Below are 27,767 nucleotides of genomic sequence, written 5' to 3'. Positions count from 1 at the left end.
CTACAGCCTACATTTGGTCCTTAAATGTGTTTGCTGTTTGGCATACATGCTTTCAGCATTGTTTCCAGACAGAGCAAACTAATTTCCATATGGTCAATTTCAGCTTAAATAAATACAATAAACAAATACTTTATTTCAAAGCTTATTTTACAAAAATTAAGCATTACCCTACAAAACATTACTCTCTGTGCTATTACTACTCAAGCTAAATTAAATACAGCACAGCTGTAATCAGCACTATTCATAGCATTTTCAGCTGCAGACTTCATGTCTTTACTAAATGCATAGTAAAGGATCTGCTCAGAAAAAAAATATATGTTCTGCTGTGTTTGATACTAGTCTTGCTATGTAGTCATCAGTAAAGCGCTCTTTAACTAACAACAAAATGGACACAATAACATCTTCCTACATTTCTAAATTCTTTGAGACTTACTGTGTAAGTCAATGTATGCACTAACAGTATTTTTTCTCATAGGTGTGATTTTTCATTCACTGTCTCACAGTAGGAGAGAGCGAACAGAAACATGTTTTACTTCTATAGCATCTGCTTTTTAATCATTAGACAACAGGCTCCTGTCTACATGCTGTTTAACAACCTTCAAAAACCACATGTACTTCAAAAATGAAGTTATTACCTCAAAAATCTATCAAAAATGTCAAAACAAACATTTTATTTTAAAGAGCGGTAACTATCTATGTATTCTCCAAAAGACTGTCACTAATCTTATTTAAATGCATATAACCCAAATACTTAGTTTTAACTGGCCTATGGGCAAAGACCTATTTAATTTTAAAAACAGGAAACTAATTTTGTCTCCAACCAAGTGTCTTTCTCAGAGGAGTAAGTCTGGCACTTACATCTGTATCAGAAGCATCACCACCAAAGCTTTCTTGCATACACTGCAACCTTTGAAAAATCCTTTGATGCCTGTATTCCACTTCTGAATCATACTCATTTGAATCTCTCAGGGTAGACAAACCACTGTCAAAACAGCTCTCAGGTAAGCTGTCAACTTCACAGTTTATCCTTTGCATGGGATCACAAAGTGCTAAAGAATCATAATCTTCATCCACACAGGAAGAATGAGATGATCTAATAAGAAAATATTGAAGGGGGAAAAAAAAAATTACTCCACAGTTGTTTTTCCCAACAAAATCTGAGCCATTCTGGAATAGTCAATACTTAGAAATACTAACTACTTAGAAATACTAATTATACAGTTTAAGATATAGGTCAATACCTACTTTACCTTTCTAAGTAATTTATTTTTCAATCATATCTCTTAGGATGCTCAGATTAAATTATATAAACTATGCTATTGATGATTATTTCCTAAGTCTCAGTAAGAATGTCTATTTATTTATACACAGGAAAAATAATTGTTTAAAAAAGATTCAGAAAATTACATACTATGAAGACATCAAAGGCAGAAAATGATAGCCGATGGTTTAGCTAATTTTGGCCTATTCTAAGACACATATAACTTTGAAATGCTGTATCTAATTTAAATGAATGCATTAGCTTACAAAAGCATACAGGCCAATAATGACAGCTATAAATACAGAAATGAGGGTAACTGAGTTCAGAAGGTCAGTAATGGTGGAAGAACTCACTGAAACATGTTTTCTTACAGTTTGATAGGATATGCAAAGCTTAAAGGTTTTGCAAGAAAGCCCATTCTTTCCCCTCATCCTTCCTTCCGAAGTGTTCTTTTTTTTTTTTTTTTACATTCTGGATGCTGTATTATACAAAAATACTCAAATGGGTGCAGCAATGACAGTATGGCTTGCAGAAAAATCAATGTAGTTTTTCTTTATGTAAATGAAACTACAGAAAAGTAAAATTAATAGATTGAATCTTAAAAGAAACAATCTTAAAAAGTTTACTATGGCTACAATCATTATCCTGCTCCTGCAGCAAGACAGGGACAGGCCCAAAAATGAAGTGAGGCAGAAAAGTTTTCCAGGTCACAACGGAGAAGAGAGAACCAGTTTGGCTCTGGCCTGTTGGGAGTGGATGTGAAGCACGAAACTGCTACAGCAGGCAAGGTCAGCATCCATCCTGGTAAAGACAGGTTGCTGCCACAGGGGCTGGGAGCTCCCAGTGCAACGGCACACCACAGAAGAGTACACTGTGGAGAATCACCAAATTATGAAGCTGTTACTGAGTCGAATACAATTCCTCCCTGCTAGAGGCCAAATGCATGTGACAGTGGCATCATTGTCCTATGCAACAAAATCCAGAACCATCTAATTGACATCCTTTCAGGCTAATGAATAATCACATAAATGAGCGTGATCTTTGCTGTGGAATACCACAGCATCCATGCTATTTGTATTCATGCATCTACTAGCCTATACCAAATCACTGAAATACACAGTAAAGGTGCATGCTGTAACAAAGTTAAGCTTGTCAGCCATTCCCCGAAATAAATTTCTTTAGTAGTCTATTTTCAACCTCACTGAAGCATGAATTCAATGCTGGGAACTTCCTATGTGCTTAAAGCAAGTTAGACCAAGATGTATGACATAGCTAAAAAAAAGTACACACACTATTGTAAATTGCTTAAAACATGTTAGAATGCAAATCCATATCTCTTAATGCTGATCTGCTGTCAGGAGACAGACAAAGTACTGAAAATGAACAGGTTTTGGGACATTGATCTCTCTTTCTGTCTTTCCATACTCCTAACTCACACCTGTTAAGAGTAAGTTTCATTCCTATCACATAAACTTTCTTCTAAAGCAGCCTGCATTTCTCACTTTTGTGGAAACGCAACAACTGCACCACGTGGCAGGTACTAATAAATATTCCCAGAGAAGGATGTCACTAAGCCTCCAGAGAGGTTTTAGTTTCCCTTCAGAATATTACTATTAGTAGTGCATACGTCTCAAAATTTGCAGAGGGTCCAACAGAGGGGAACTGGTTTTATCTGCATTCAGCAGAACAAACTAGTTTGTGGCAAGCAACACTTTACAGACAGCAAACACATCTCACATTGAGACAGCAAAATAACAGTAACACCTCTGAATGAATGTGGATATTATCAGTGTGAAGCAGAAGCCAACTTAAACCCTACAAAAGATACGCATCTCTCTGGCAAAATGTAAAACACACACTACTAAGAACTCTAACAGAAATCTCTCTAGAGTTTGAAGTACCACTGAAAAAGAAATAAGACAAAATAATCTATCAATTGAGCAAGGACACACATTCTTCTGGCAGTTTCAGCTGTTTAAGAAAAAAACAAAGTGTGAAAATACAGCATGATCAAGAGCACTTCAAGTTGGATCCAATGCCCAGCGACTTCAGTGAGTCTCTGCAATGATCTGAGGAAGCTCTGATCGATGATCTGCATCCACTAAGTATGAAACCAAAGTAGCTCTGACCACTTGCTATTTGCACTTAGATAACTCACTGTTCTCTGTGGCTATTACCTCATTAATATCCAAGTGCATTCATTATTCTTGCATGTCAGTGTGAGATGAGGATATTCATTCTTTTGAAGAATTAGGTCCATATACCTTTGTAATAATTATTACTTGGGAAAAACAGACATACAGGCAGAAGACATGACCAAAAATGTTTTGCTTCCTAAGTAGTGAGTAAGCTAGCTAACAGTACATTTTTTTAGTTTCTGGAGACAAGGAGGGGAGCTTGAGAATCAAAACAAAACTAGAATAAAAGCAGTCCAAGACTAAACAAGAGGCTGTCTGAACTGTCTGTAAGTTCATGATTTCAACTGGAAAGAGTTTTCCTGAGCTTTCTGAAGTCACTGAAAAATATTCCTATTGACTTCAGTATACTTTGGATCATATGCTATGGTCATGCATTCTTTCTGAATCATACAGAACTATTCTCTCTGTTATTTGACAATATTTGCTCTTCTAAGACAAGTGTGAAGCTCTAGTCTTTTTAAGCTTAATGAAAGCAAACCGGGCTTACCTGTCATACCGTGGGTTGAGAGGAGACTGTCCACCATTAAATTTAGGACTGCTTCTAGAAATGGTACTTCCTGGTGAGGTGTTTGCTAACCGCTGTGATAGATACATAACAAATGCATAAGGAGTTTGATGAATACAGTGTAAGCATCTATATTTGTTACAAAAAAAGTATGCACCATCAAAATTACTACTGTGTACTTCCATATATTTTCAACTACTTATTTTTAAATTAAACTTCATGCTTTATATAGGGCTGGATGTCAAAACGTCCATTACATATAGCATTTAGGTTCCACTGTTGCCTTAATATTGAACCTGCTAGCCACTCCCCACCACAAAAGACAATGTAAATTCCAAGAGGATGATTTCATTGACTACACCTGAAGAGTGAAATGCTAAATTTTGAAAAGTGGTATTTAGAAAAATGGCATGTTGACTACTAAAGCAAAAAGGGAAATGTCACCAGCTGAGCTAGTTTCAGTAGAGATACCTCCTGGTTCATGAGTGAGATAGTGGACTGTGGATAGCTCACAACTGATAGCACATGATGGAGTATTTCATCCGTTCTGCTGTCCCTCTACACTTTTATTCACCGGCAACAGTTTCCTCTGTCCTTTCTGTAATCTGCCTCCCTTACGTTTCAGAGCATGGCAGAAGGAAATGGTATCTCTTGCTGCACCTGCAGTGAATCTCTGGTAGCCTGTATCAGCAAAAGGCACTCACGTTCACCAGTATGGTATGCTGGAAAGAGGCAATGACCCCTATTTTCCTCCTTCCTGGTCGGTATTGTCTCTGTGGCCCCATTATTCTGGCCTCATCATTCTAAAGCAGTTAGTTGCTTTCCTGATGATGGAAGGGCTTGCCAAGTCATTAGTTTAGGAGTTAACAGATTTCCCAATATTACAAAACACTGAGTAGAGTAGATTTTCTGTAACTTTCAAGCCTTCCCTTCTCTGGTTTGGAGGATGCCGGGTTAAATCTGTTACAACATATTCCCATACAGTTGTGATAGCCCAAAAGGGTCAAACTGAGGTCCCTATTTTCAGCAGTCCCTGCTATTCATTTTCCCAGTGACCTGGCCTAGACAAAAATTCAAATTAGATTAAGACCTTGCGACCGAAATAAAGCAGTTTTCTGAAAAAGTGTGTTTTCTGTTGTAGGGCACTCCCATATACACAATACAAACATATTCCCTTTAGTGCAAGAGAAACAGCTGATTTATTCACCTCATCAGATACATCCGGCCCTAGCATATTAAAAAAAATCACTATTTCCAAAGCACCTCAGGAAGTAGTTGTGCTCTAAGAAAACTCCATTCTTTCACAAAACGCAAGTGAATTCCAACAAAATTCAACTACACAAGTGTAGTTCCCACAGTGCGTCCACTAAAAAAATTCAATTTTCTGAGTGCCCACTGAAGTACAAACAAATTTGTACTTGGTGTGTTAATTCTTAAACCTTCTAGTACCACATAACAAAATTATTAATACATACCAATGATCTGTTGTACTTGCTGAAACTGTTTTCAAGTGCACTTCTTAAACCATCATTGCTGTCATGTAGCTTTCTATTAGCTGATCTAACAAAGAAATATAGTTTAATTTGCAGAGGTAAAGAAAACATTAAAAATTATGTAACTTGTCACTAAGAAAAACTGAAAAAATATATATCAAAAAACCTTTTTCTTAGAGAAACACTAAAGAATAATGTGGGACTAGAAATGTGTTGTATGTACAAACAAATGAAATAGCCTCCAGCAGCAGCCTAGGAAATCCTGTTTCACTTCTGCAGCATGGTCTGTGGTCAGCTGAGGTGAAAAAAGACACTGTAGGAATGGCCACAAAAAAACAGCTATGGGGTAGTAAGCTCATACAGCCATTCTGAAATACAAAATCACTACCCTGTAAGTATTGCTGAGATGACTCTAAGGACAAATGTGATTCAGCTGCTTGAAAGAAAGAGTATGTTTAGGACAAAGAAATTAACTGAAGGTATAAAAAAAAAATTATTCATTGTGACCCTCTTTGAAAGCAAAAATCTGTGTGCCACTTGTTAGTACTTACCAGATAACAATGCTACAGGGAGTTACTGGAGAAGCGAAAGCAATAAAAAAAGGAGCCAAGTAACAATTTTTATAATAGCATGGATAGACTCCAATCTCATTCACCTTATCATATAGAAATGAAAGTCAGTGAGGCTAAGAAAAAAAGAACAACAAAGAGTTAGTGGCTCAGCAGCGCAGCAGAGTTAGTAGCACAGTACCTTGCATGAAAGCTGAGCACAGTAGATTTTATGAGAATTGAGGCCATTTCAGTATTTTTACTTAGTATTTTTTCCCCAAACCTCATCCCAGTCTTTTGCATACAAAAACATTTACCCCTGAATATGTTGGGACAAAAGTTTGTTAATAAAAACCTGAATTACTCAGAACCTACTGAAGTATTTCAATTTGTCTTTCCAGATTATCTCGGTCTTCAGTATACTCTCGGATCATTTCTAGGTCTCTGCAAAAAAAAACTCAAGATGTTATACTTTGCAGGATATACTTTTTTATTTTTATAATTCTGCTTTTGGCAGAGGACAAAACTCAACAGTCAACATTTATAAGAGGTGATAAATATATAGTGGGGAAAAGACAAAATTTCAAAATATTTCTGAATACAGTTTTTCTATGCTTACAATTCTGCAGAAATACGTTAAAAGCAGTTTTACACAAAGTAAAATCACTTGGTAACTTCACTGATCTCTGCCATTATATCTCAGCAAAGACTATGAATGAAAAATAAAACATTGACAACCACATGGACTGCCTCCTTTCCCCTTGAAATGTAATTTGTGTGATCTGAAGATAACCACATCATGAAACTGTCATTTACACTCCTTTGAATGAGTATCTAGAAGTAGCTTTCATTCACTTTAAAAAAAAATGGTTGAGAGTGATGTGGAAGCCTTCCAAAACTATTCTCTCCAATATTCATACAGATACTCATCTAAGTGCAAGTCGTGGAGGAAAAAAATTGCCCAATGCTATAAATTTTACTCCTAACTAAAGTCCCAGTAAAATCAATGTGCTTCCTTGCAAGATTAGGAGAGCTTGCATCATATCCAGAACTTCCTCTTTCAGAAACCTGGTAAGAGAAGTGAGCAGTAACCATGGCATACTTTGCACGGTGTCAAATGTACACCTGTCATTTATGGCAAATTTAGAAAATAACAGTTAACAACGGCATACTTAATAACTACTAAAGACAACAATTCTTTGTTTTCCCCTGTGAAAATATTACTATGTAGAATTACCTTACCTCTCAGTGTTCAAAGTCTGATCTGCATACTCGCTTTTCAAGCTATCTAATTCACTCTGTAGAAAAGCTATATTTGTCTGTGCTTCTAAAAGATCTTTCTTCAGTTTTTGATTTTCCTTAAAAAAGGAAGATACTAGTTGTTAGGTCTCGCAGTCACCTGCATAAAATCTTGACATACTATAATGGTAAAATAAAAACTACCAAAATTAAATAAAAATGAAACAGTAGAAAATCGGAGCATAAAGGGGGAAAGAAAATGAAAGAACTCTGAATAAACAGAGAAGTCAGTAGACTAGCATGCAAGAATCACTGAATTTTTATTTTTCAGTTTCAGTTACACAAAAAGGGGACTATATCATCTTAAGCCATTTCTAAATGTTATACATAGAATTAGTATGCATTTACACAGAACAGGGTTTTTTTCCAAGTTAAACATCCTCATACACTTATCAACAACTTTAAAAATTTATTTTTGTAGCTTACCAGCACTAAATGTAAAAAAAAAAAAAAAAAATGTTCTGTATTTGCAGAGGGTAAAACTGAGGCTAAATAGGTACGTTTATGACAATCATCTCTTACCAGTAACATATCATGTATTCTTTTTTTCAACTCAACCACATCTTCCCTGTGAGTTACATTTTTGGATCGCTCCTCCAGCTAGAAGGATAAAAAACCACACAATTAATGTTTGTTATTGATTGTTCTGATTCAAAGTACATAGAAAGAGATGGACATCATACTAAATAACGCCTAAAGCATTTACAGCTACCAAAGTTTTTAAAAGCGAGAGTTTCCGAACTCATTGCATTACTCAAAAAAACACCGGCATTCTACCCAATTTTTTTAAATCAATACTTCAAAAATGTTGAATGAGCATTTTGCACTCCATAGGTTTTAAATATGCATAACTAGCGACACAGGAGCCAACTACTGAAAAGATATAAACAGGTGGATCCCCACTAACATAAAAAAAGAATCATATTCTACCTCATCTATGTAGGATTTGTACTAGAAGCTTCTTGTGAGAAATTTCCATTTCTATCAATGCTTTTTTAAGTGCAATTCAATATGAAGAAACAAAATCATATCCTCACTGGTCACTATAATTCTGGTAAAATTATGGTAAAACTTCTAGCAAAAACTAATGTCAAAATTAAATGCAAATTACAAAATAATCTAAACAAAATACTAATACTTGAGATTTCAGTTTACCTCATGCTTGGGTATCAAATGAAAATATCACGTTAAGTTCAGTGTAGTAATAACCAGTACCACTACTCACTTCATTTTAAAATTACCACTTAAACTCAGCTCTACCATTAACATTTGAAAGAAATGCACCGGCTGCTGAAAGGTACTATATTACTATAAATTACTACATTTCGGTTGCCAATTTTATCTAAATCTATAAACTACAAATACTTAGAAGCAATATATTAGACTATTTCTAACATACCAAATACATGACTAGGCATCTGCAGTGTTAACAACTTGACGGATCTAGAAAATTATTCAGCAACATAATTTGCCTGGTAGTTGGTCCCTTTCCTAAGTATTTCAGTAAATTACACAGAAAGAACACAACAGTACAGAATGACAATACAACCTAAAAAAATATTTGCACTTGCTATTTACTTATAGACATTAAGTTAAAAAGCTACAGTTATGATTATCCATCTTGGGAAAAGCACTTCATAAGGTCAGCATCACTTAAAAGACTTAAAAACTTTCATCATGACTTCAACTCACTTACCTTCTTAAGTTTTTTTATTGTCACCTGAAGATCCCCAACTTCAGAATCATACTGGCGCTTCAGCTCATTTAGTGCTTCTTCAGCTTTTCGCTTCTCCTGCAATATTTTTAATCTCATGAAAAGCTGAGACAGGTTTCAAATGTTTATTAAAAAAATGCATTCATCAGTTTGGAAATGACACCACTTCCCCTTACATTAATGTGTGTAATTTTGTCTTTCCATTACATCAACCTGTCCCTTTCTTAAGATCCACAGACTCTGATTCTGTTGCAGGTCTGTAACTAGTGGTGTTCCCCCAGGGGTCAGTACTCGGCCCTGTCTTGTTCAACTTCTTCATCGATGACCTGGATGAAGAATTAGAGTGCACCCTTAGCAAGTTTGCTGATGACACAAAACTGGGAGGAGTGGTAGATACACCAGAAGGCTGTGCTGCCATTCAGTGAGACCTGGATAGGCTGCAGAGTTGGGCAGAGAAGGAACCTGATGAAGTTCAACAAGGGCAAGTGCAGGGTCCTGCACCTGGGGAGGAACAACCCAATGCACCAGTAGAGGGTTGGGGCAGACCTGCTGGAGAACAGCTCTGCGGAGAGGGACATGGGAGTGCTGGTGAACGACAAGTTCACCATGAGCCAGCAGCGTGCCCTGGTTGCCAAGAAGGCCAATGGTACCCTGGGGTGCATTAAGAGGAGTGTGGCCAGCAGGTCAAGGGAGGTTCTCCTCCCCCTCCACTCTGTGGTATGGTTGATACACCAGAAGGACGAGATGCCATCCCGAGGGACCTGGACAAGCTGGAGAGGTGGGCCTGTGTGAATCTCATGAGGTTCAACAGGGCCAAGTGCAAGGTCCTACACCTGGGTCGGGGTAATCCCCGCTATCAATACAGGCTGGGGGATGAAAGGATCGAGAGCAGCTCTGCTGAGAGGGACTTGCGGGTACTGATAGACGAAAGGCTGGACATGAGCCGGCAATGTGCGCTGGCAGCCCAGAGGGCCAACCATGTCCTGGGCTGCATCAGGAGAAGCGTGGCCAGCAGGTCGACAGAGGTGATTCTGCCCCTCTGCTCTGCTCTGGTGAGACCTCACCTGGAGTACTGCGTTCAGCTCTGGAGCCCTCAGCACAAGAAGGACATGGAACTGTTGGAGCGGGTCCAAAGGAGGGCTACAAAAATGATCCGAGGGCTGGAGCAGCTCTCCTATGAGGACAGGCTGAGAGAGTTGGGCTTGTTCAGCCTGGAGAAGAGATGGCTGCGGGGAGACCTGACTGCAGCCTTTCAGTACTTAAAGAGAGCCTATAGGAAAGATGGGGACAATCTTTTTAGTAGAGACAGCAGTGACAGGACGAGGGGTAATGGTTTTAAACTAGAACAGGGTAGGTTTAGGCCAGATATAAGGAAGAAATTCTTTACAATGAGGGTGGTGAAACACTGGAACGGGTTGCCCAGAGAGGTAGTGGAGGCCCCATCCCTGGAAACGTTCAAGACCAGGCTGGACAGGGCTCTGAGCAATCTGATCTAGTTAGTGGTGTCCCTGCTCGCTGTGGGGGGGTTGGACTAGATGACCTCCAGGGGTCCCATCTAACCCAAAACTTTCTATGATTCTATGCCCTGGTGAGGCCCCTTCTGGAGTACTGTGTCCAGTTCTGGGCTCCCAACTTCAAGAAAGATGAGGAGCTACTGGAAAGAGTCCAGAGGAGGGCTACGAGGATGATGAGGGGACTGGAGCATCTCCCCTACAAGGAAAGACTGAGGGAGCTGGGCTTGTTTAGACTGAAGAAGAGAAGGCTGAGAGGGGACCTTATAAATGCCTACAAACATTTTACGGGTGGGTATCCAGAGGATAGGGCCAGACTCTTTTCAGTGGTGCCCAGCAACAGGACAAGAGGCAACGGGCACAAACTGAAGCATAGGAAGTTCCGTCTGAATATGAGGAAGAACTTCTTTACTTTGAGGGTGACAGAGCACTGGGCCAGGCTGCCCAGAGAGGCTGTGGATTCTCCTTCTCTGGAGATATTCAAGACCTGCCTCGACAAGGTCCTGTGCAGCCTGCTCTAGGTGACCCTGCTTCGGCAGGGGGGTTGGACTAGATGACCCACAGAGGTCCCTTCCAACCCCTAACATTCTGTGATTCTGTGATTCTGTAATTGTAGTCCATTCATAAAATATTCATAGAAATAAAGTAGTAAGGTGGAAGTAAATATATGGGTCAATTCAGTGTTTGTAATTCATGTCATGATCTCCTGTTCTTAACATTCTCAATGTCTTAAAAAAAATGAGAGAGAAGTGTTCGAATTTTATTTGTAGATAAATTTAGGTGTGTATTGTCTATATAGAGGTACACATACACATCCACACACACATTAGGGCACCACACACTCTTTTTCAAACCAGCTTTCTATGGCTCGCCATACACTATGCTAGTAACAGCATTACCGTGCCACCATTAGTTATTTATTCCTGGGTTTCTTTTACATTTTTTCATTTGCAAGTGTTGGAATGTTACAAGCCTATGTTCAGTAAAAGGTATGCTGATGACAGCATCTTCAGTTTCATATGATACTTGGTCTGAATATCAAACCAAGTACACGATTCCAAGTTTCATTTTAATCAAAACAGAGAGATTTTGAAAGGAAGCTACATCAAGCACAATGAGAAGAGCCATATGTTCCGCGTGCTATAGGTAAGTACGTGTTTAACTCACTCCAGTCACACCCCAGGGACTTCAGTGCACAGTTTCACAATCCAAGAGCCCAGAATGCAGCAGTGACATGTGGTGCCAATGAAACAGGTTTAGTTTTCACATGGAAAAGGCAGACACAGACTTTGCTCAGAATTCAATGCTTTCCTGTAGGTGATGCTGACATCCGTGTCTTAAATGATCATCCGTGTGTTAAAACGACGATCAAAGTAATCAGCTTAAAATGGATTCTCTTACTGTTGGCAACTATATAGGACTCCTGAGTACCGTTTGGTAACTATTTGCTTCCCCTGAAGAAATAAAATGTAGGATAGGCTCAACCTGCAGATACTATCATGCACAAGCAGGTGTCACAGTGGCATGAGTGAGATCACTCTGACAAACAATGGCCTTGAGTGCAGGCATTAAGATTAATGCCTTAGTACAATCCCACAAAGTAAATATCTTACATTTACTCTCAGGGCATTTTAGTAGGTGGAGTATGCAGAGCTACAGGCTGAAGGGAACATTTAGGAGTGAAAACAAAAAAAGCAAAAAAAGCGCTGTGAGAAACAAGTGACAGCCCACTTTTCCCATCTATAGCTAGGAGCGAACAGTGAAATCGCACTCCATGCAACTCAGTAACAGTTTAAGGACTTTTTAGAATGAGAAACACAGACTAGATGTGGACAATACATAGCAGATGTGTTTCCACATAATGCTGGTACATAACTGTGGATGTTCTTTGAGTGAGCGAATACACACATCCCAGTCGTCTTTTGACAGTAGTGAGTAAGAGTCTTCAGGGCTTTTTTCAGTGACTTACCCCTTTTTGCAGAACAGAAACCTTCCAGAGCAAATGTATTTGTTTTTTAAACATAAATGCTTAGTCTCTTGGGAAATGGAAAGTTTCTCTCTACTGAGAGTTGCATTATCATTAGTAAAACCACATAATGATACGCTTTTTTTGGTGGGGTGATATCTTCAACATTTTTATGTCATGATATATTGTTTCTAGGAAAACAACTGACTTGTATGGTTCGGTAGAAGTGTTTCTACTTGTACAGAAAAAGATGCTGTTTGAAGCAAATCTATCAGAATACCAATTACCTTCACAGATCAATTACCATGAACTATTTAAAACCAGCAAGTTGGCAGAATACACTTTGTTGCTTCTGATTCTGCAAATGCTTTGGTGAAAGAACCCATACCAAATGTACAGATGTTCAGTATACGGTGTGTCCTACAAAGCAGTAATTATGCCCATAGCATATGTTTTAATTACTGCATGTCTTACGTCCACATTAGAACAATTCCACAAACTGTTATTCTTATGCAAATTCTAAAGTCAGGCTTTTTTATGTGAGTTTAGTAACAGTTCAACATGAAGCTGACAACACCGGTAGAATGGTCTTAATGTACTGCTTTCTGCTTAGAATTACACAGCCACATGTGGCTCTAATAACATCTTTCAGTGAGTAAGGGGAAGAGGATTTCTGTACTTTTCCACCAAGACTACAAACCAGTTGAAACAAGTTAAAACTTGAGCACATTGAAACCGAATTGCCCATCAACTTTGGGAGGTCCAGACCCTCACACTGTCATCATAATTACCCTCTCTTATGTCTATAACTCTCTAAAATACAGGTGCAGCATGAGAATGGGGGAAAGAAAGATCACCGCTCTGGGCAGACATACAAATTAAGAACAAATGATCCAAGCATTAATTTCTACATAAATTCATCTACTAGGAGAACTAGATTCCTTTCTTTTATGGTGAAAGATCATTTTCTCCAATCCGTTTCGAACACTGGCCTCAGAAATAAACTCGTCTAGGTCAGCATTTTTTTTTCTTGGCTTATTACATCAGAGCAGCCATTCCTCTTTGGTAAAGCATTAAGCGAATACATTTTCAATGTATGCTCATGCACAGCTTCTTTTCATCCTGGCCCTGCCTTTGGTGGCTTTTAGTCAGCCCATCAGGATCAAAAACACACCTGGCCATCAATCCTGCTTAAGACCTCTGAGAGTTTGGTAATTATGAAATTCTGTAAACATAAAATACTCACTTCCTTTTTAACTTTATGCTCTGCAGCCTGTATCCGTTGTTCCATCTCTTCCTCCAGCTCACTGAGCTGAACTGCAGCTTTATCCTGAGCTCTAAAATTTAAAAGTAAATACTCTCTTAGGAATTGCCCTCTGGCTTGACAGAAACTTTGTGTGAAACACATCTGCCTACCTCAATTGAAACAGGTTAGACAGACAGACATGGAAACTGTTTAATATTGCCCAGACCTTGAAACTGATATGGCTGGGAACCAAAATCACAAGTTAATTTGAAGATACAGGCAAATTAGATTTTAAATAAAAGTTGGCAGCTGATTATTTAACATGAAATACTTCACATCTGCATTTTGAAAATTAAGTTACAGAGACAAAAGGCCCCTCTGGTTATGCTATGAAAAGACTTCAAAGGGGTAACTACAGACACTTGCATCTCCCACAGATACAAGATCTCTGTCCTGAGCTAATCTGTTTCGCTCTGGCAGTAATGATGTGAGATTGTAAATGTCGAGTAGTTACAATAGGTAAATACTCTCCCTGAAAACAAAGAAGCAAAAACATCTTTTCTAAAATGAAAGTATAATGGGCGTGTATGCTATAACTCAAAGTTACAGCCAAGGAAGAGGAGTCAAAATGTTTTAAGACATTAAAGATAAGAACAGAGTTTGCAAAAATTTGGTCCTGGACTTATCCAAAATATGAACAGGGGATCATCTGCAAGCTGCTTTCGCACATGTGTATGCACATAAACTAACCTTTGAACTCAGTTTATGGAAATACTCCGCATGATATATTTTGGCACTAACTCCCAGTAGTTTAACCCACCCAAGTGTGACAGACACAAAAGTAATTGCATAACTGAACTAGGAACACAATTTACTATACCTTTTTACCGCGATGGCCAAAGTTTCCATTTCTGTGCTTTGAAGTTTGATCTCCCGGATGAAGTTCTTAATGACATGTTCGTACGGCTGGATTAATCTTGGTTCTGCTATGTGTATGTTCTGATACAGAACACTGACCTGCTCTTGTCTGAAAAAGAAAGATACCATTCTAACACACTTGGAACATGTTCTATAACAGGTTTGAAAAATGTATTACAAATGAAGATATTCCTCTTTCTGCGTATTTTTAAATTTAGCAAGTTAGATATGGACTTTGAATATTCAGCATAGTATATCTGAATTCTTCTCAATGATGTTTACCCTTCCTGCTTCTCTACTTCAATATAGTTATTTTAGAAAAAAATTTTTAGCTTAAGTAAATTTTTTGTACTTCTATTCATGGTGTATTCAAAAGCATGCCACTGGAGTAACCCACAATACATATCAAGTTTGTTGGCAGCTCTAATGTTAATCATAGTCCATGACGAAGTTTACGATTTTAGGAGGCTGCATAAGAAATGAAAACAGGTATGAATGCCAACCACCTAAGTTAAAAAGGATGTTTAGAGTGGGGAGAGGGAGGTGACCATATCTTCTTCAAGAAAAAAGAAAGTTTTATGATCCCTCAGCTGTTGGACTTCTAGTATTTACACCTCTTGCAACAGTGTGTGGCCGGGGTGGGCGGTGGGGGGGAACTGCAAGGGAAATGGGAATACAGCTCTTTGGTTTAAGACAAATTATTCTGGTCCAGATGACTGCACTCCTCATAATGGCAGCCCTGTTTTATACCCAAAAAAACTCATTGTTATAAGATGTTCATTCTGTACACGATTCTTACGTGAAAGACAACAGATATATCTTGCACAGAAGAGAGAAAAAAGTTTCTGCAGATCCTTTAGTTATTAAAAGCCCTCCTGAAATTTATACTGTTTCTTAAAAGCTGCCTGCATGCAGGAATAGTATATTCCAATTTCCATTTGATCTGGACTCATTTACATAGATTGTATACAGCTTTAACTATCAAAGCAAAGAATCTTGCCAAGATACAAAAACAAAGAATAGCATAAGCACAATAATATTATTACACAGGTTACTACATAAAAAGCACTGATTTCTGGTCATACCATTAGTAATGCCATGTAACCATTTGCATTACATGCCAGCTAGGTTCCAGTATCTGGATCACCATAAGGCAATATACCAGAGAAAATTCTGTTAACAGAATTTAGTAGTCCCAAGGAAAATCGAAGGTAACTGCCATATCAACTATATGCCAGAACACAAGCAGGTATTCAAGAACTTAAAAATTAAACAGAAAAAAAGGAAAAGCGAAGATCAGGTCTAGAAAGGTGGAGGAAGCAGGCCAGTAATGAGGAAATACCACACGTCAATGGTAGAAATGCATACAAAAATAATGTTTTGCAAGTTCTCGTCTAATACCGTATCTAACATATCATGAACACATGACCTCTTTTTGTTGTTAAAGGAAAGCTTAAACTCTCATTTAATGACCCTCCTCATTAGACAGCTGATGTTTTCCTATGTTCTATGGAGGTAATGCTATTTAATACCTTCACCATAAGCACATCATCAACAATCACTGTATATTCTCTACATTTTTCTCCCACTTGACGCAATTCCACAGCTTAGATTATCAACATTGCAGCACTCTGCTTCCACCATGTGATTAACCCACTGAAGGTACAACTTACTATATTACAACAGTACCATACAGCTCAGATTCACATTTTAAACAACTGAAGTATTTCAGGACACCGTAAAAACTGTTTCCAGCTGAAATGTTGACATTCATTTCAATATACAGAAACTTACTAGCAGCACGAAGAAATATAGATTTACTGATGCCAGGGGCATTTCTGTGTACGTACATGTTTCTGTCTTGCAAAGGGTTTCCTTTACAAAGTGTAATGTCTCAGCTGTATTCAGTATTTCCAGAAGTTAAGTTAAACTTAATGTAGTGCTCTGAGTATCCTCCAATGTATGCACACAATTTCTTTTTCAAAATATATTTGAAACAGAGTAAGGTCAAAGTTCACAAATAGTCACAATAATGCACAGATTTAGCTGATCATCAGATGCTACAAACTACGTATAAATAATACATCATTAAAGAACTCCCCGAATGCATGTTCAGTCAATTAATAACTCACATTTAAAAAAATGTTACAGACATTCTCCTTAGCAACAACTTCACGTTGAAACAACACTGACTTTATCAACACCATCAGAAATATTAAAACTAGGAAAAAACAAAAAATAAAAACAAATTGCAGACTTAAAATCTGCCCTCCTTTCACTCTGTACCACTGCAACATACAGACAAACGTGAGATTTCTGTGCTAAAGGGTTTACTGCCCCACAGAGTTTTGGAATGGTTCTGATGATATCATGTATCACAAAATAAGTCTGATGGTTGAGTTCATCAGATCTCAATTAAATGTCAAGACTACAGCAGATTCGTAGCATTTAGACACTGATTTCCAAGTACATACAGCTGAACAAACAAGTTCAGTATCTCAAGGTGCCACCATTTACAAAATTCCTACCACAATTCCATTAACGTTGGGTAGGCTTGAAGCTGGAGCCTGGCTGTACTTCAAACATCACAAAATGTAGCCTCTTCATAGTCTCTCATTTCAAATTCCATTTATTTTTAATAGTTGGACTGACAGTTGGCAATGTATGCTGCATTTCATAAATTCCTAGCACTTCAGCAGTTGTCCTTCAGAGCTACAGACTACTCACCAAAACAACAACCAATAAAACTACTCCAGAACAGCTTTATATTTTAGATAGAAGCAGACACCGTGCATATGCAGAAATAGCTGTTGAAGACTGTCACTTCTTCAAACAGCATGACTATACACACTGTCCTTCAAACGAGTCTCACATGAAATAGAAATTGCACTAGCCACAGCCAGATGGACAGAGTTTATCAATCTTCCAAGGCAGATAAATTCAGCACAATCTAGGTTAACACATATGATTTTTAGTAATACAAAATACAAACATGAAATCTGTGTTCTGAAATATTCTTTTTTTTCCTTTAAATTTCACCAGCAAGATGCTTATTAATAACCTTGTTTCCTAGGAAGCAAGCAAACAGTAGGAAAATTACTTGTTACTTGATACTAACATAAAATACTCGTTACTTGAGCAAATGTTTTCCTGATTCTCTTCTAAATCACAGGTCACTGAATTAGGGTTGGATATTTAAGGACCTACATATATTTTTTCAAAAGATTCTAGGGTTATGTTGGTACTCTTGTCTTTCTCATCCCATCTTGTGCAGGATTAATCAGCTGCTGTCTTTAAATTAAATGAAGCTACATCCATAAAACTACACTGTACCTCACACTGTACTACCAACCCTATGTTCAGAAACAGCACATGCATAGTGTTAACACCAGAGGCCTCCTACCACACAGATTATTAATGGAGTAGCAAAATTGAAGGTACAGTGTCTTACATTGATGGGAGTAGAGAATCAAACAACTAGTCTGGCCTTTGCTTACTGTATTTTGTGTCAGGAGCAGAAGACATTTGTAGCAGAATATTGTAGTGTATTTCCGCAACTTTCGTTCTCTTTACAAGAATGCCACAGCCACTCCCTCTTGCAGCTTCTTTTCAACATGTATGCAAATACACATACCAGAACTGAAGACAGAAATCAGGATGTCCGTGCTGCTGAGCCTCTGCCATAAGATGCAGTACTCAGAAGCAGAAAGGAGTTATTGTGAGAGTTTATATCCCTCTGTGATATAAAAACCTCTTTATATTTATTATTCCTCCTTAGCCCAGTGATCAGCAACCATCCAGATGAAATCAAAATATGCCAGTGACCCAGTTTTACGAAGCAGTACTTGGTCTTAAGAAGCAAAACAATACCCATAAAACCACAACTGTGCAGGATCCTGGAAAGGGCCTGGAAGGCTTTTTTAGATTAGAATTGGCCACTGAAATTCTCAGTGACATTTACCTTAGTGCTTCTATGGCAACTTTACCAGAAGTCCTTTTTAAAAACATGACTCAACAACTACTGCAGCAACAAAATACAGAAGAGAAATTAAAGTCATGGAACAAAATTGATGGGACTCTCCTAAATCATTTATGCTGTCAGCCAGAAGTCATACACTTTTGTGAACTGGTAAGACTGATACTGATTTAATCACTCCATGTATCCGTGATGACTTCGCAGCAAGCACACTGTAATAGTATTTTATAGATACACGCGATTTTAGAAGGATGCAGCTATATACACGCTACATCAACACGCAGTAAGTATTTGATGATTATGACAGGAATTGTTCTGAATTGTCTCTTTCCATATTTTCAATCACTCCTCCATGTCCACTTGCCTTGGTAAATATCAGTGACACCACTGCAGCAGGACAGATTAGTTGTAATGAATATTGCCCAATTTGTTTGTTTGTCTCCAGTTCCCCTTGAATGCATGCTATTTCTTTCTGCAAATTCATTAGTTATTCAAAATTATTTATCAAGGAAGATTTCACAAATGGATTTTACCAAGTTGCCTCCTGAACTCTGAAAAGTCTATCCTTTTGCTGGACAAAAAGGCAACTAGAATGCTCTTACTTCAGTTTCAGCAAAATTCATCAGAAATGCTCACATTTGCCCTTCAAAACTGGTCTTCCCCAAAATCCTCAAATGACTTCTAAATGGATTTAGCTGCACCCCTTTAAGTTCCACACTAACACAACTGTAGACATTCACAAATACTAAAGCATAGAAAGACATACAACATGAAAGAAACTGTCCCTTCAGACCATCTGGCACTATGATTACCCTACCTACCATGCATGACTTTCTGCTGCTTCTACAAAGCACAGACACAAAAAACACTAGGACCCAGAAAAGCATTGTATGCTGACCAAGTACTGCTCTGGCTTTACCTTACGTCATCTCAAAGGTTCTATTACGTCAACTGTCTGTAAAATTTGTGATTAGTAATTAGTCATTACTTGCACAACTTCACGTAAGAGTTAACTTTAGCAAAGTTACTGTATTCACATGGTTTCAGAGAGTTCCTGAGAGAATTATAGAAAGAAAATAAAATTGCCCTGATGACAATGCAAGAGAAAAAATAAAAGCAGAAAAATAACACTGGTATTAGAGATATCAGTTATTTAGATTATATTAAGTGGCATAATGTCATTTAACCCACAGAGCTATGCTAATTCATAGTATTATTTTGGTTTGCTGAATGTATGGTGGTACGGTGACCATATGCCTAATGTTCCGCACTCTGAATGCAGCTCGGAGGGAGCTGATGGAATTTATCAAAGAGTAACTCTACAGTTGCTCAGTATCTTACATGTGTTCGCTATGTGGTTGTCAGAGAGAGGATGCTATGTTGAATGGCCCCTTAGTCTGATCCCAAGGCTGGTACTTTCAGTATAGTTTTCCTCCAAAGACGTACAAAGTGCAATAAGCTAGTGGAAAACTGTAGGAAATCAAGGATGTGCAAGTGATGTTAGAATACCACCTTCCCTCATTCACATGGTAAAGATTCAGTGTTTCTTCCATTGCTATTACGTTTACCTGGGTTCAATTTAGAAAGGTGGAGACCGACACCAGCACAACTTCAGAGCCCCCGTGCACAGAGCACTCTGAGGCGCACAAAGCAAAAAAACAAGGTAAAAGTTCACTTAGGCAGGAGCTGTGTGTGGACTGCCATGTTTAGCTGGGCAAGGGTTGTGTCGAGAGGTCAGAAAACTAGACCAAAGCGTTCCCCAGCAGGACCGTTCTTGTAGGTCCTTCTGTGTACATTCATACCTTTCTTCACACCACCCCTCGCCAATTACTGACCTCTGTCTTCACTTCTACCTTCTTTTTCATCCATGTTCTTACCTGCAGACTTAAGGTCCCCAAACACTTTGTTTTCTTCACCCGGACTTCATTCAAGCACTAGAAAAACACAGTTTCTATTTTTGTAGGTGCAGGTAAAAGCAAAGATAATCACCGCTACACTTAAACTTGCTTTCACGCTCATAATATGCTCCCATTCCCAAATTTTAGAACACTGTTCTCATGGTCTCTTCCCAGTGTAGGTAAGCTTGTAAAATTACTCTCATCACTTGTGGCAGCTCTGTTCTGGTATGAGGATGCAGGGATACAGCATAAGGCGGTCTGAGCCAGGAAGGTCTGAGCTGGATGGTCGGACCAAGAGGAAGATTAAGCATTACGCACCTGGTGATTGCCCTTACACTGCAGACCAACAGCCTACGTGTGCCACCAAGAGACAAAGAAATACCTTTTTCTGAAAAGAAGACACATTGGCTATGCCATCATATCAGCCACCAGAAAAGATCAACCAGATCCATTTCAAATTGGAAAGGATCTACTTTTGTCACAGCTGAGCACCTAACACTTTCTCCTCAGTTAAGTGCCTTGAGGATTACATGAAACATTAACATAGCGTAAAACTCAAGGTATTTCTCAACCTGAAACACTATGGGGTTTTTTAATACCACTTTTCTTTTTCTCCATTACTACTACTATTATTACTATTAGTAATATTATTAGTATTATTAATACTATTTTCTTTTTCTCTTCAGAAACAGGCTGCATCAAAAGAAGACCAACAAATCTGCAACACCCAGATGAGTGAGCCTGGCCAAGGGCTGATTCCCAGGGCATGGATTTTTAATGTTTACAAGGAATAAATACTATTCCCTTCCTGAAGACAGAAGTGTGATTTGGAGCCAGTGGAGCAGGATTGGAAAAGACTGTGGGACAGGGAAGGAAGGATTCAGTCTGTGGAAAAGGAGAACATGCCAAAGGACACGGTTTTGACAAATGATCGTGTGACATGAAAATACCAGGAAAACGAATGCTACAGTGCTTTAGTTATTTGGCACAGGTGCTGTTCTGATTAAAGCAAAAAACAGAAGAGCGGCAAAACCTAAGGTAGCTCAGAAAGTCTTCTAGCTCACAGAAACGCATCCATCACAATTCCAGCAGAGCACATCCATCAAAACCCTGCCCTGAGATGTGTTAAAAGGGAAGACATCATTCTTACAGAATGGAACACCTCTCCAGCACTGTGACAAAGTGGTCTCAGCATTTGTTTTTCCTCAGGATTTGCCTTTATCCCCTCTCCAGGGAACATACTTTGACTTCCAAGGTGTCCTGGGTTTGGCCAGAACAGGGTTAATTTTCACCGGACTCCAGGAAGGGGCACAGCCGGGGGGTGGGGGCTGACCCCACCTGGCCATACAGAGCCGGGTATTCCATACCATGTGACATCACGCTGGGTTCCGGTGGGGGGGAGCGGCGCGGCGGGAAGGCACTCGCGGCTTGGGCGGGCGCAGCGCCGGTCCGGTTTCGGGAGAGCAGCTGTTGTACGGTTCGTGGTTGTGTTTTCTCCTTATTTGTATCGTTGTTGTTCCTGTTTTCCCTCTGTTTGCTGTTCTGTTAAACTGCCCTTATCCCGACCCACCGGTTTCTGCCTCTTTCTTTCCATTCTCCTCCGCACGCCGGCGGGGGGAGGGGCGGCCGCGTGGCGCTTTTGTTGCCGGCGGCAGCCGAAACCAAAACATTAAATTGGCGCCCAGACGTGGAGCGGGGATAACGGCAGGGCTGAGCAGCGGGTGTTAAAACTGCTTTCATAGATTTTGTTAAAATTTATCATACGCATTTACTGTGTTAGTTAAAGTCGCCGGTAAAAATGTTTCTGTCTTTCATCAGATGGTTGTGGTTTTTGAATCCGTACTTGCTGTACTTGTTCCCTGTGGTGCTATTCATCGTCACGGGGAAAAAGATCAGGATGATAATTTTGCTCTACCTTACGATATCGACTTATGATGTGATAACATCACTGTGCATGAAATTAGTCTTGTATTTGCATGCGGCACTGCGGTCATTTCCGTACCTCGGATCCTATGTCTTAGAATTTGTGAATAATCAAACCCAGTCTGTGGGGAAAACCGAAGGGGATACCTCCCCCCACTCTTTCGCCCCCCCTCTCTCCCTCAGGCTGGTCCTAACTGCTTTTGAGAATTTCGAGTACCCGTGGGATGCTCAGGGCAGCACTCTCCTTTTGTTATGCCTCCTGAATGGGTTGCAGGTTTTGTTTAGGGTTAAGCAAGTCGTTAAGAACATCGTGCAGAGACCTGCCCCGGGGCCGGATAGCTGTGAGTGGCTGGGTGTGTGGGACAGCATGGGCAGGTGTCTAGAGCAGTGGGCACCACCGGTGTGTTTTAAACTCACCCCTGAACAAATACAGAAACCGGACAAACTAGTAAAATATCTGAAAAAAGTGTGCTGCCACCCTGGGAACTCCAGAGAGACACAGATCACCACAATGTGCTGGGGTCTGGCCCACGCCTACCGAGCTGCCCTGTTCAACACTGTTCAGAGCCCTAAAGGGGAAAGGGGGGGGAATGAAGCAGCAGGCACTGCAGCTGGCGCTGCCCCCCCAGCCGGCCCTGCAGCACCTCCAGCCCAGCAGGCAGTCACAGCCCCCCCAGCCAGCACCACCGCTGCCACAGCTGCAGGGTCTGCCTCGGTTTCCCCAGCGGGCACAGCAGCTGCTCCAGCCCCAGCTCCAGCCACAGGCACAGTGACTGAGCCCAATGACCAACCTGTGCAGGTAGCAGTCGCCCCTGTAAAACTAAAGAAAGACGCAAAGAGAGCAGATCGCTCTGGGAGGGATGATGATGAGCCAGGGTCATCACGGGAGATAGAGACAGAGATCATCACCCGGTCCCTGTCCCTGGGCGAGCTGCGAGACATGCGGAAAGATTTCAGCCGCCATCCAGGAGAGCACATTGCCACCTGGCTGCTGCGGTGCTGGGATAACGGGGCTAGCAGCTTGGAATTAGAGGGCAAGGAAGCCAAGCAGCTGGGATCCCTGGCCAGGGATGGGGGCATTGACAAGGCCATTGGGAAAAAGGAACAAGTCCTCAGCCTCTGGAGGAGACTTCTGTCAGGCGTGAGGGAGAGGTACCCCTTCAGTGACGATTTTGTATGCTATCCTGGCAAGTGGACCAATATGGAAAGGGGTATTCAGTACTTGAGGGAATTGGCTGTGCGGGAGCTGGTTTACTGTGACACAGACGATGAGCAGGTACCTACAGACCCAGATGAACTCCAGTGCTCACAATCCATGTGGAGGAAGTTTGTGCGGAGCGCACCCTCCTCATATGCCAACTCACTGGCAGTTGTAAACTGGAAAGGTAAAGACGTACCAACAGTGGACGAGGTGGCTGTCAGACTCCGCCAATATGAGGAAAGTCTCTCTTCCTCCCTTGTCTCAGCTGTGGAGAAACTGGCCCGGGAGGTGCGGCAAATCAAAGAGAACATGTCCTACTCGCCACCTGTACGGGCCAGTGTCTCAGCTATTAGGGGCAAGCGTTTCCCTGCTCAGGAGAGGGAATACAGAGGCTACACACCACGGGGCACCCTGTGGTTTTACCTGCGTGACCACGGAGAGGACATGAGGAAGTGGGATGGAAAACCCACCTCAAGTCTAGAGGCACGAGTACGTGAGTTGCGAGGTAAAACAATCACAAAAGGGGACTCTGTTAGGAAAAGTGCCGCTCCAGTTTCCAAAAGCCAGCTCTCCAGACCAGGTAGACAGTTTGACCTTGATTCCGATCCTCTGGAGGGGACCTCCAAGTCATTTTTACAGCAGGTGAGCAGCAATTTCTCTGACGAGGATTAGAGGGGCCCTGCCTCCAGCCAGGTGGAGGAAAGGGACAACCGTGTCTATTGGACGGTGTGGATTCGGTGGCCTGGCACGTCAGATCCACAAGAGTATAAAGCTCTAGTGGACACTGGTGCACAGTGTACTTTAATGCCATCAGAGTTCAAAGGGTCAGAGTCCATTTGCATTTCGGGAGTGACAGGGGGGTCCCAAGAGCTGAGTCTACTGGAGGCTGAAGTGAGCCTCACTGGGCAGGACTGGCAGAAGCACCCCATTGTAACTGGCCCCGAGGCTCCGTGCATCCTTGGGATAGACTATCTTAGGAGAGGCTATTTCAAGGACCCAAAGGGGTATCGGTGGGCTTTTGGCATAGCTGCTGTGGAGACGGAAGAAATTAAACAGCTGTCCATTTTGCCTGGTCTCTCGGAGGATCCTTCCGTTGTGGGGTTGCTGAGGGTTGAAGAACAACAGGTGCCAATCGCGACCACAACGGTGCACCGGCGACAGTATCGTACCAACCGAGACTCCCTTCTCCCCATTCATCAGCTGATCCGCCAGCTGGAGAGTCAAGGAGTGATCACCAAAACTCGCTCACCCTTTAATAGTCCCATATGGCCAGTGAGAAAATCTACTGGAGAGTGGAGACTGACAATAGACTACCGTGGCCTGAATGAAGTCACACCACCGCTGAGTGCTGCCGTGCCAGACATGCTAGAACTTCAATATCAGCTGGAGTCAAAGGCAGCCAAGTGGTATGCTACAATTGACATCGCTAATGCATTCTTCTCCATCCCTTTGGCAGCAGAGTGCAGGCCACAGTTTGCTTTCACCTGGAGGGGCATCCAGTACACCTGGAATCGACTGCCCCAGGGGTGGAAACACAGTCCCACCATTTGCCATGGACTAATCCAGACTTCACTGGAAAAGGGTGAAGCCCCAGAACATCTGCAGTACATCGACGACATCATTATATGGGGCGACACAGCGGAGGAGGTTTTCGAGAAAGGGGAGAAAATAGTTCAAATCCTTCTGAAAGCCGGTTTCGCCATTAAGCGAAGTAAAGTCAAGGGACCTGCGCAAGAGATCCAGTTTTTGGGAATAAAGTGGCAGGATGGGCGCCGTCAAATCCCAATGGATGTTATCAACAAAATAGCAGCTATGTCTCCACCCACCAGCAAAAAGGAAGCACAGGCCTTCCTGGGTGTTGTGGGTTTTTGGAGGATGCACATCCCAAATTACAGCCAGATTGTAAGTCCTCTGTACCACGTGACCCGGAAGAAGAATGATTTTGAATGGGGCCCTGAGCAACGACAGGCATTTGAACAGATTAAACGGGAGATAGTTCATGCCGTAGCCCTTGGTCCAGTCCGGTCAGGGCAAGATGTTAAAAACGTGCTCTACACCGCAGCCGGGGAGAATGGCCCAACCTGGAGTCTCTGGCAGAAAGCACCAGGGGAGACTCGAGGTCGACCCCTGGGGTTCTGGAGCCGGGGATACAAAGGATCCGAGGCCCGCTATACTCCCACTGAAAAAGAGATTCTGGCAGCATATGAAGGCGTTCGAGCTGCTTCAGAAGTGGTCGGCACTGAAGCACAGCTCCTCCTAGCTCCACGATTGCCGGTCCTGGGCTGGATGTTCAAAGAGAGGGTCGCCTCTACGCATCATGCCACCGATGCTACGTGGAGTAAGTGGGTCGCTCTGATCACCCAGCGTGCCCGAATGGGAAACCCCAGTCGCCCAGGAATTCTGGAGGTAATAATGGACTGGCCAGAAGGCAAAGATTTTGGAGCATCGCCAGAGGAGGAGGTGACACGTGCTGAAGAGGCCCCACTGTATAACCAGCTGCCAGAAGATAAGAAACAGTATGCCCTGTTCACGGATGGGTCCTGTCGCATTGTGGGGAAGCAGCGGAGGTGGAAGGCTGCTGTATGGAGCCCTACACGACAAGTCGCGGAAACTGCTGAGGGAGAAGGTGAGTCCAGCCAGTTTGCAGAGGTGAAAGCCATCCAGCTGGCTTTAGACATTGCCAGTCGAGAGAAGTGGCCAGTGCTCTATCTTTACACTGACTCTTGGATGGTGGCCAATGCCTTGTGGGGGTGGCTGCAGCAATGGAAGAAGAACAACTGGCAGCGCAGAGGCAAACCTATCTGGGCTGCCCCGTTGTGGCAAGATATTGCTGCCCGGCTAGAGCAGTTGGCTGTAAAAGTCCGTCACGTGGACGCCCACGTCCCTAAGAGTCGGGCCACTGAAGAACATCAAAACAACCACCAGGTAGATCAGGCTGCTAAGATTGAAGTGGCTCAGGTGGATCTGGACTGGCAACATAAGGGTGAACTCTTTATAGCTCGGTGGGCCCATGACACCTCGGGCCACCAAGGAAGAGACGCGACATACAGATGGGCTCGTGACCGAGGGGTGGACTTGACCATGGACACTATTGCACAGGTTATCCATGAATGTGAAACATGCGCTGCAATCAAGCAAGCCAAGCGGGTAAAGCCTCAGTGGTATGGAGGACGATGGCTAAAATATAAATACGGGGAGGCTTGGCAGATTGACTACATCACACTGCCACAAACCCGCCAAGGCAAGCGCTATGTGCTCACAATGGTGGAGGCCACCACCGGATGGCTGGAAACCTACCCTGTGCCCCATGCCACTGCCCGGAATACCATCCTGGGCCTGGAAAAACAAGTCCTGTGGCGGCATGGCACTCCCGAAAGAATCGAGTCGGACAACGGGACTCACTTTCGCAACAGCCTCATAGACACCTGGGCCAAAGAACACGGTATTGAGTGGGTGTATCACATCCCCTACCATGCACCAGCCTCTGGAAAGATCGAACGTTACAATGGGCTGCTAAAAACCACTTTGAGGGCAATGGGGGGTGGGACTTTCAAAAATTGGGATACCCATTTAGCAAAGGCCACCTGGTTGGTTAACACCAGAGGGTCCACCAACCGGGCTGGTCCTGCCCAGTCAAAACCTCAGCGCCCAGTAGAAGGGGATAAAGTCCCTGTAGTGCACATGCGGAACATGTTAGGGAAGACAGTTTGGGTCAGTCCTGCCTCGGGCAAAGGCAAGCCCGTCCGCGGGATTGCTTTTGCTCAAGGACCTGGGTGTACCTGGTGGGTAATGCGGAAGGATGGGGAAGTCCGATGTGTACCTCATGGGGATATAATTTTGGGCGAGAATAGTCCATAAATAAATTGTATAAAGTTAGTTGTTAAATAACCCTGTCACTGTCTGTTATCACTGTTATAATTGTTATATTTTGTACCAGTAGTAGCATAGTAAGAATCGTCCAGATTAAAGAAGGATGGACTTTTTCGATGAAAACCTAGCAGAGCACAGCGATGATGGAACTGGACCTGGTTTTCAACAACTAGCATCCAGCAACTTCATCAAGATCAACATCTCCTGCAGACTGTGGGCACGGGCCGCACCAGATACATC

The 27,767-nt window shown here is 41.6% G+C and overlaps 1 protein-coding gene across 1 annotated transcript in view; it reads right to left on the bottom strand.

The window, feature by feature from the left end:
- The window catches only part of RASEF (RAS and EF-hand domain containing), a 45,237-nt gene that overhangs the window by 12,107 nt on the left and 5,363 nt on the right, over positions 1 to 27,767 (bottom strand). Inside the window, exons 2-10 of the mRNA XM_075411341.1 lie at positions 14,622 to 14,768; positions 13,742 to 13,832; positions 9,001 to 9,096; positions 7,827 to 7,904; positions 7,248 to 7,363; positions 6,381 to 6,449; positions 5,440 to 5,524; positions 3,947 to 4,038; positions 859 to 1,093 (exon numbers count right to left, since the gene is read on the bottom strand). Coding sequence (XP_075267456.1) covers positions 859 to 1,093; positions 3,947 to 4,038; positions 5,440 to 5,524; positions 6,381 to 6,449; positions 7,248 to 7,363; positions 7,827 to 7,904; positions 9,001 to 9,096; positions 13,742 to 13,832; positions 14,622 to 14,768 — 1,009 coding nt within the window. The remainder of the gene's footprint in view (positions 1 to 858; positions 1,094 to 3,946; positions 4,039 to 5,439; positions 5,525 to 6,380; positions 6,450 to 7,247; positions 7,364 to 7,826; positions 7,905 to 9,000; positions 9,097 to 13,741; positions 13,833 to 14,621; positions 14,769 to 27,767) is intronic.

The sequence above is a fragment of the Opisthocomus hoazin genome, chromosome Z, assembly GCF_030867145.1.
Source record: "Opisthocomus hoazin isolate bOpiHoa1 chromosome Z, bOpiHoa1.hap1, whole genome shotgun sequence".
NCBI lineage: Eukaryota > Metazoa > Chordata > Aves > Opisthocomiformes > Opisthocomidae > Opisthocomus > Opisthocomus hoazin.
This window is presented reverse-complemented; position numbering and strand designations above follow the sequence as displayed.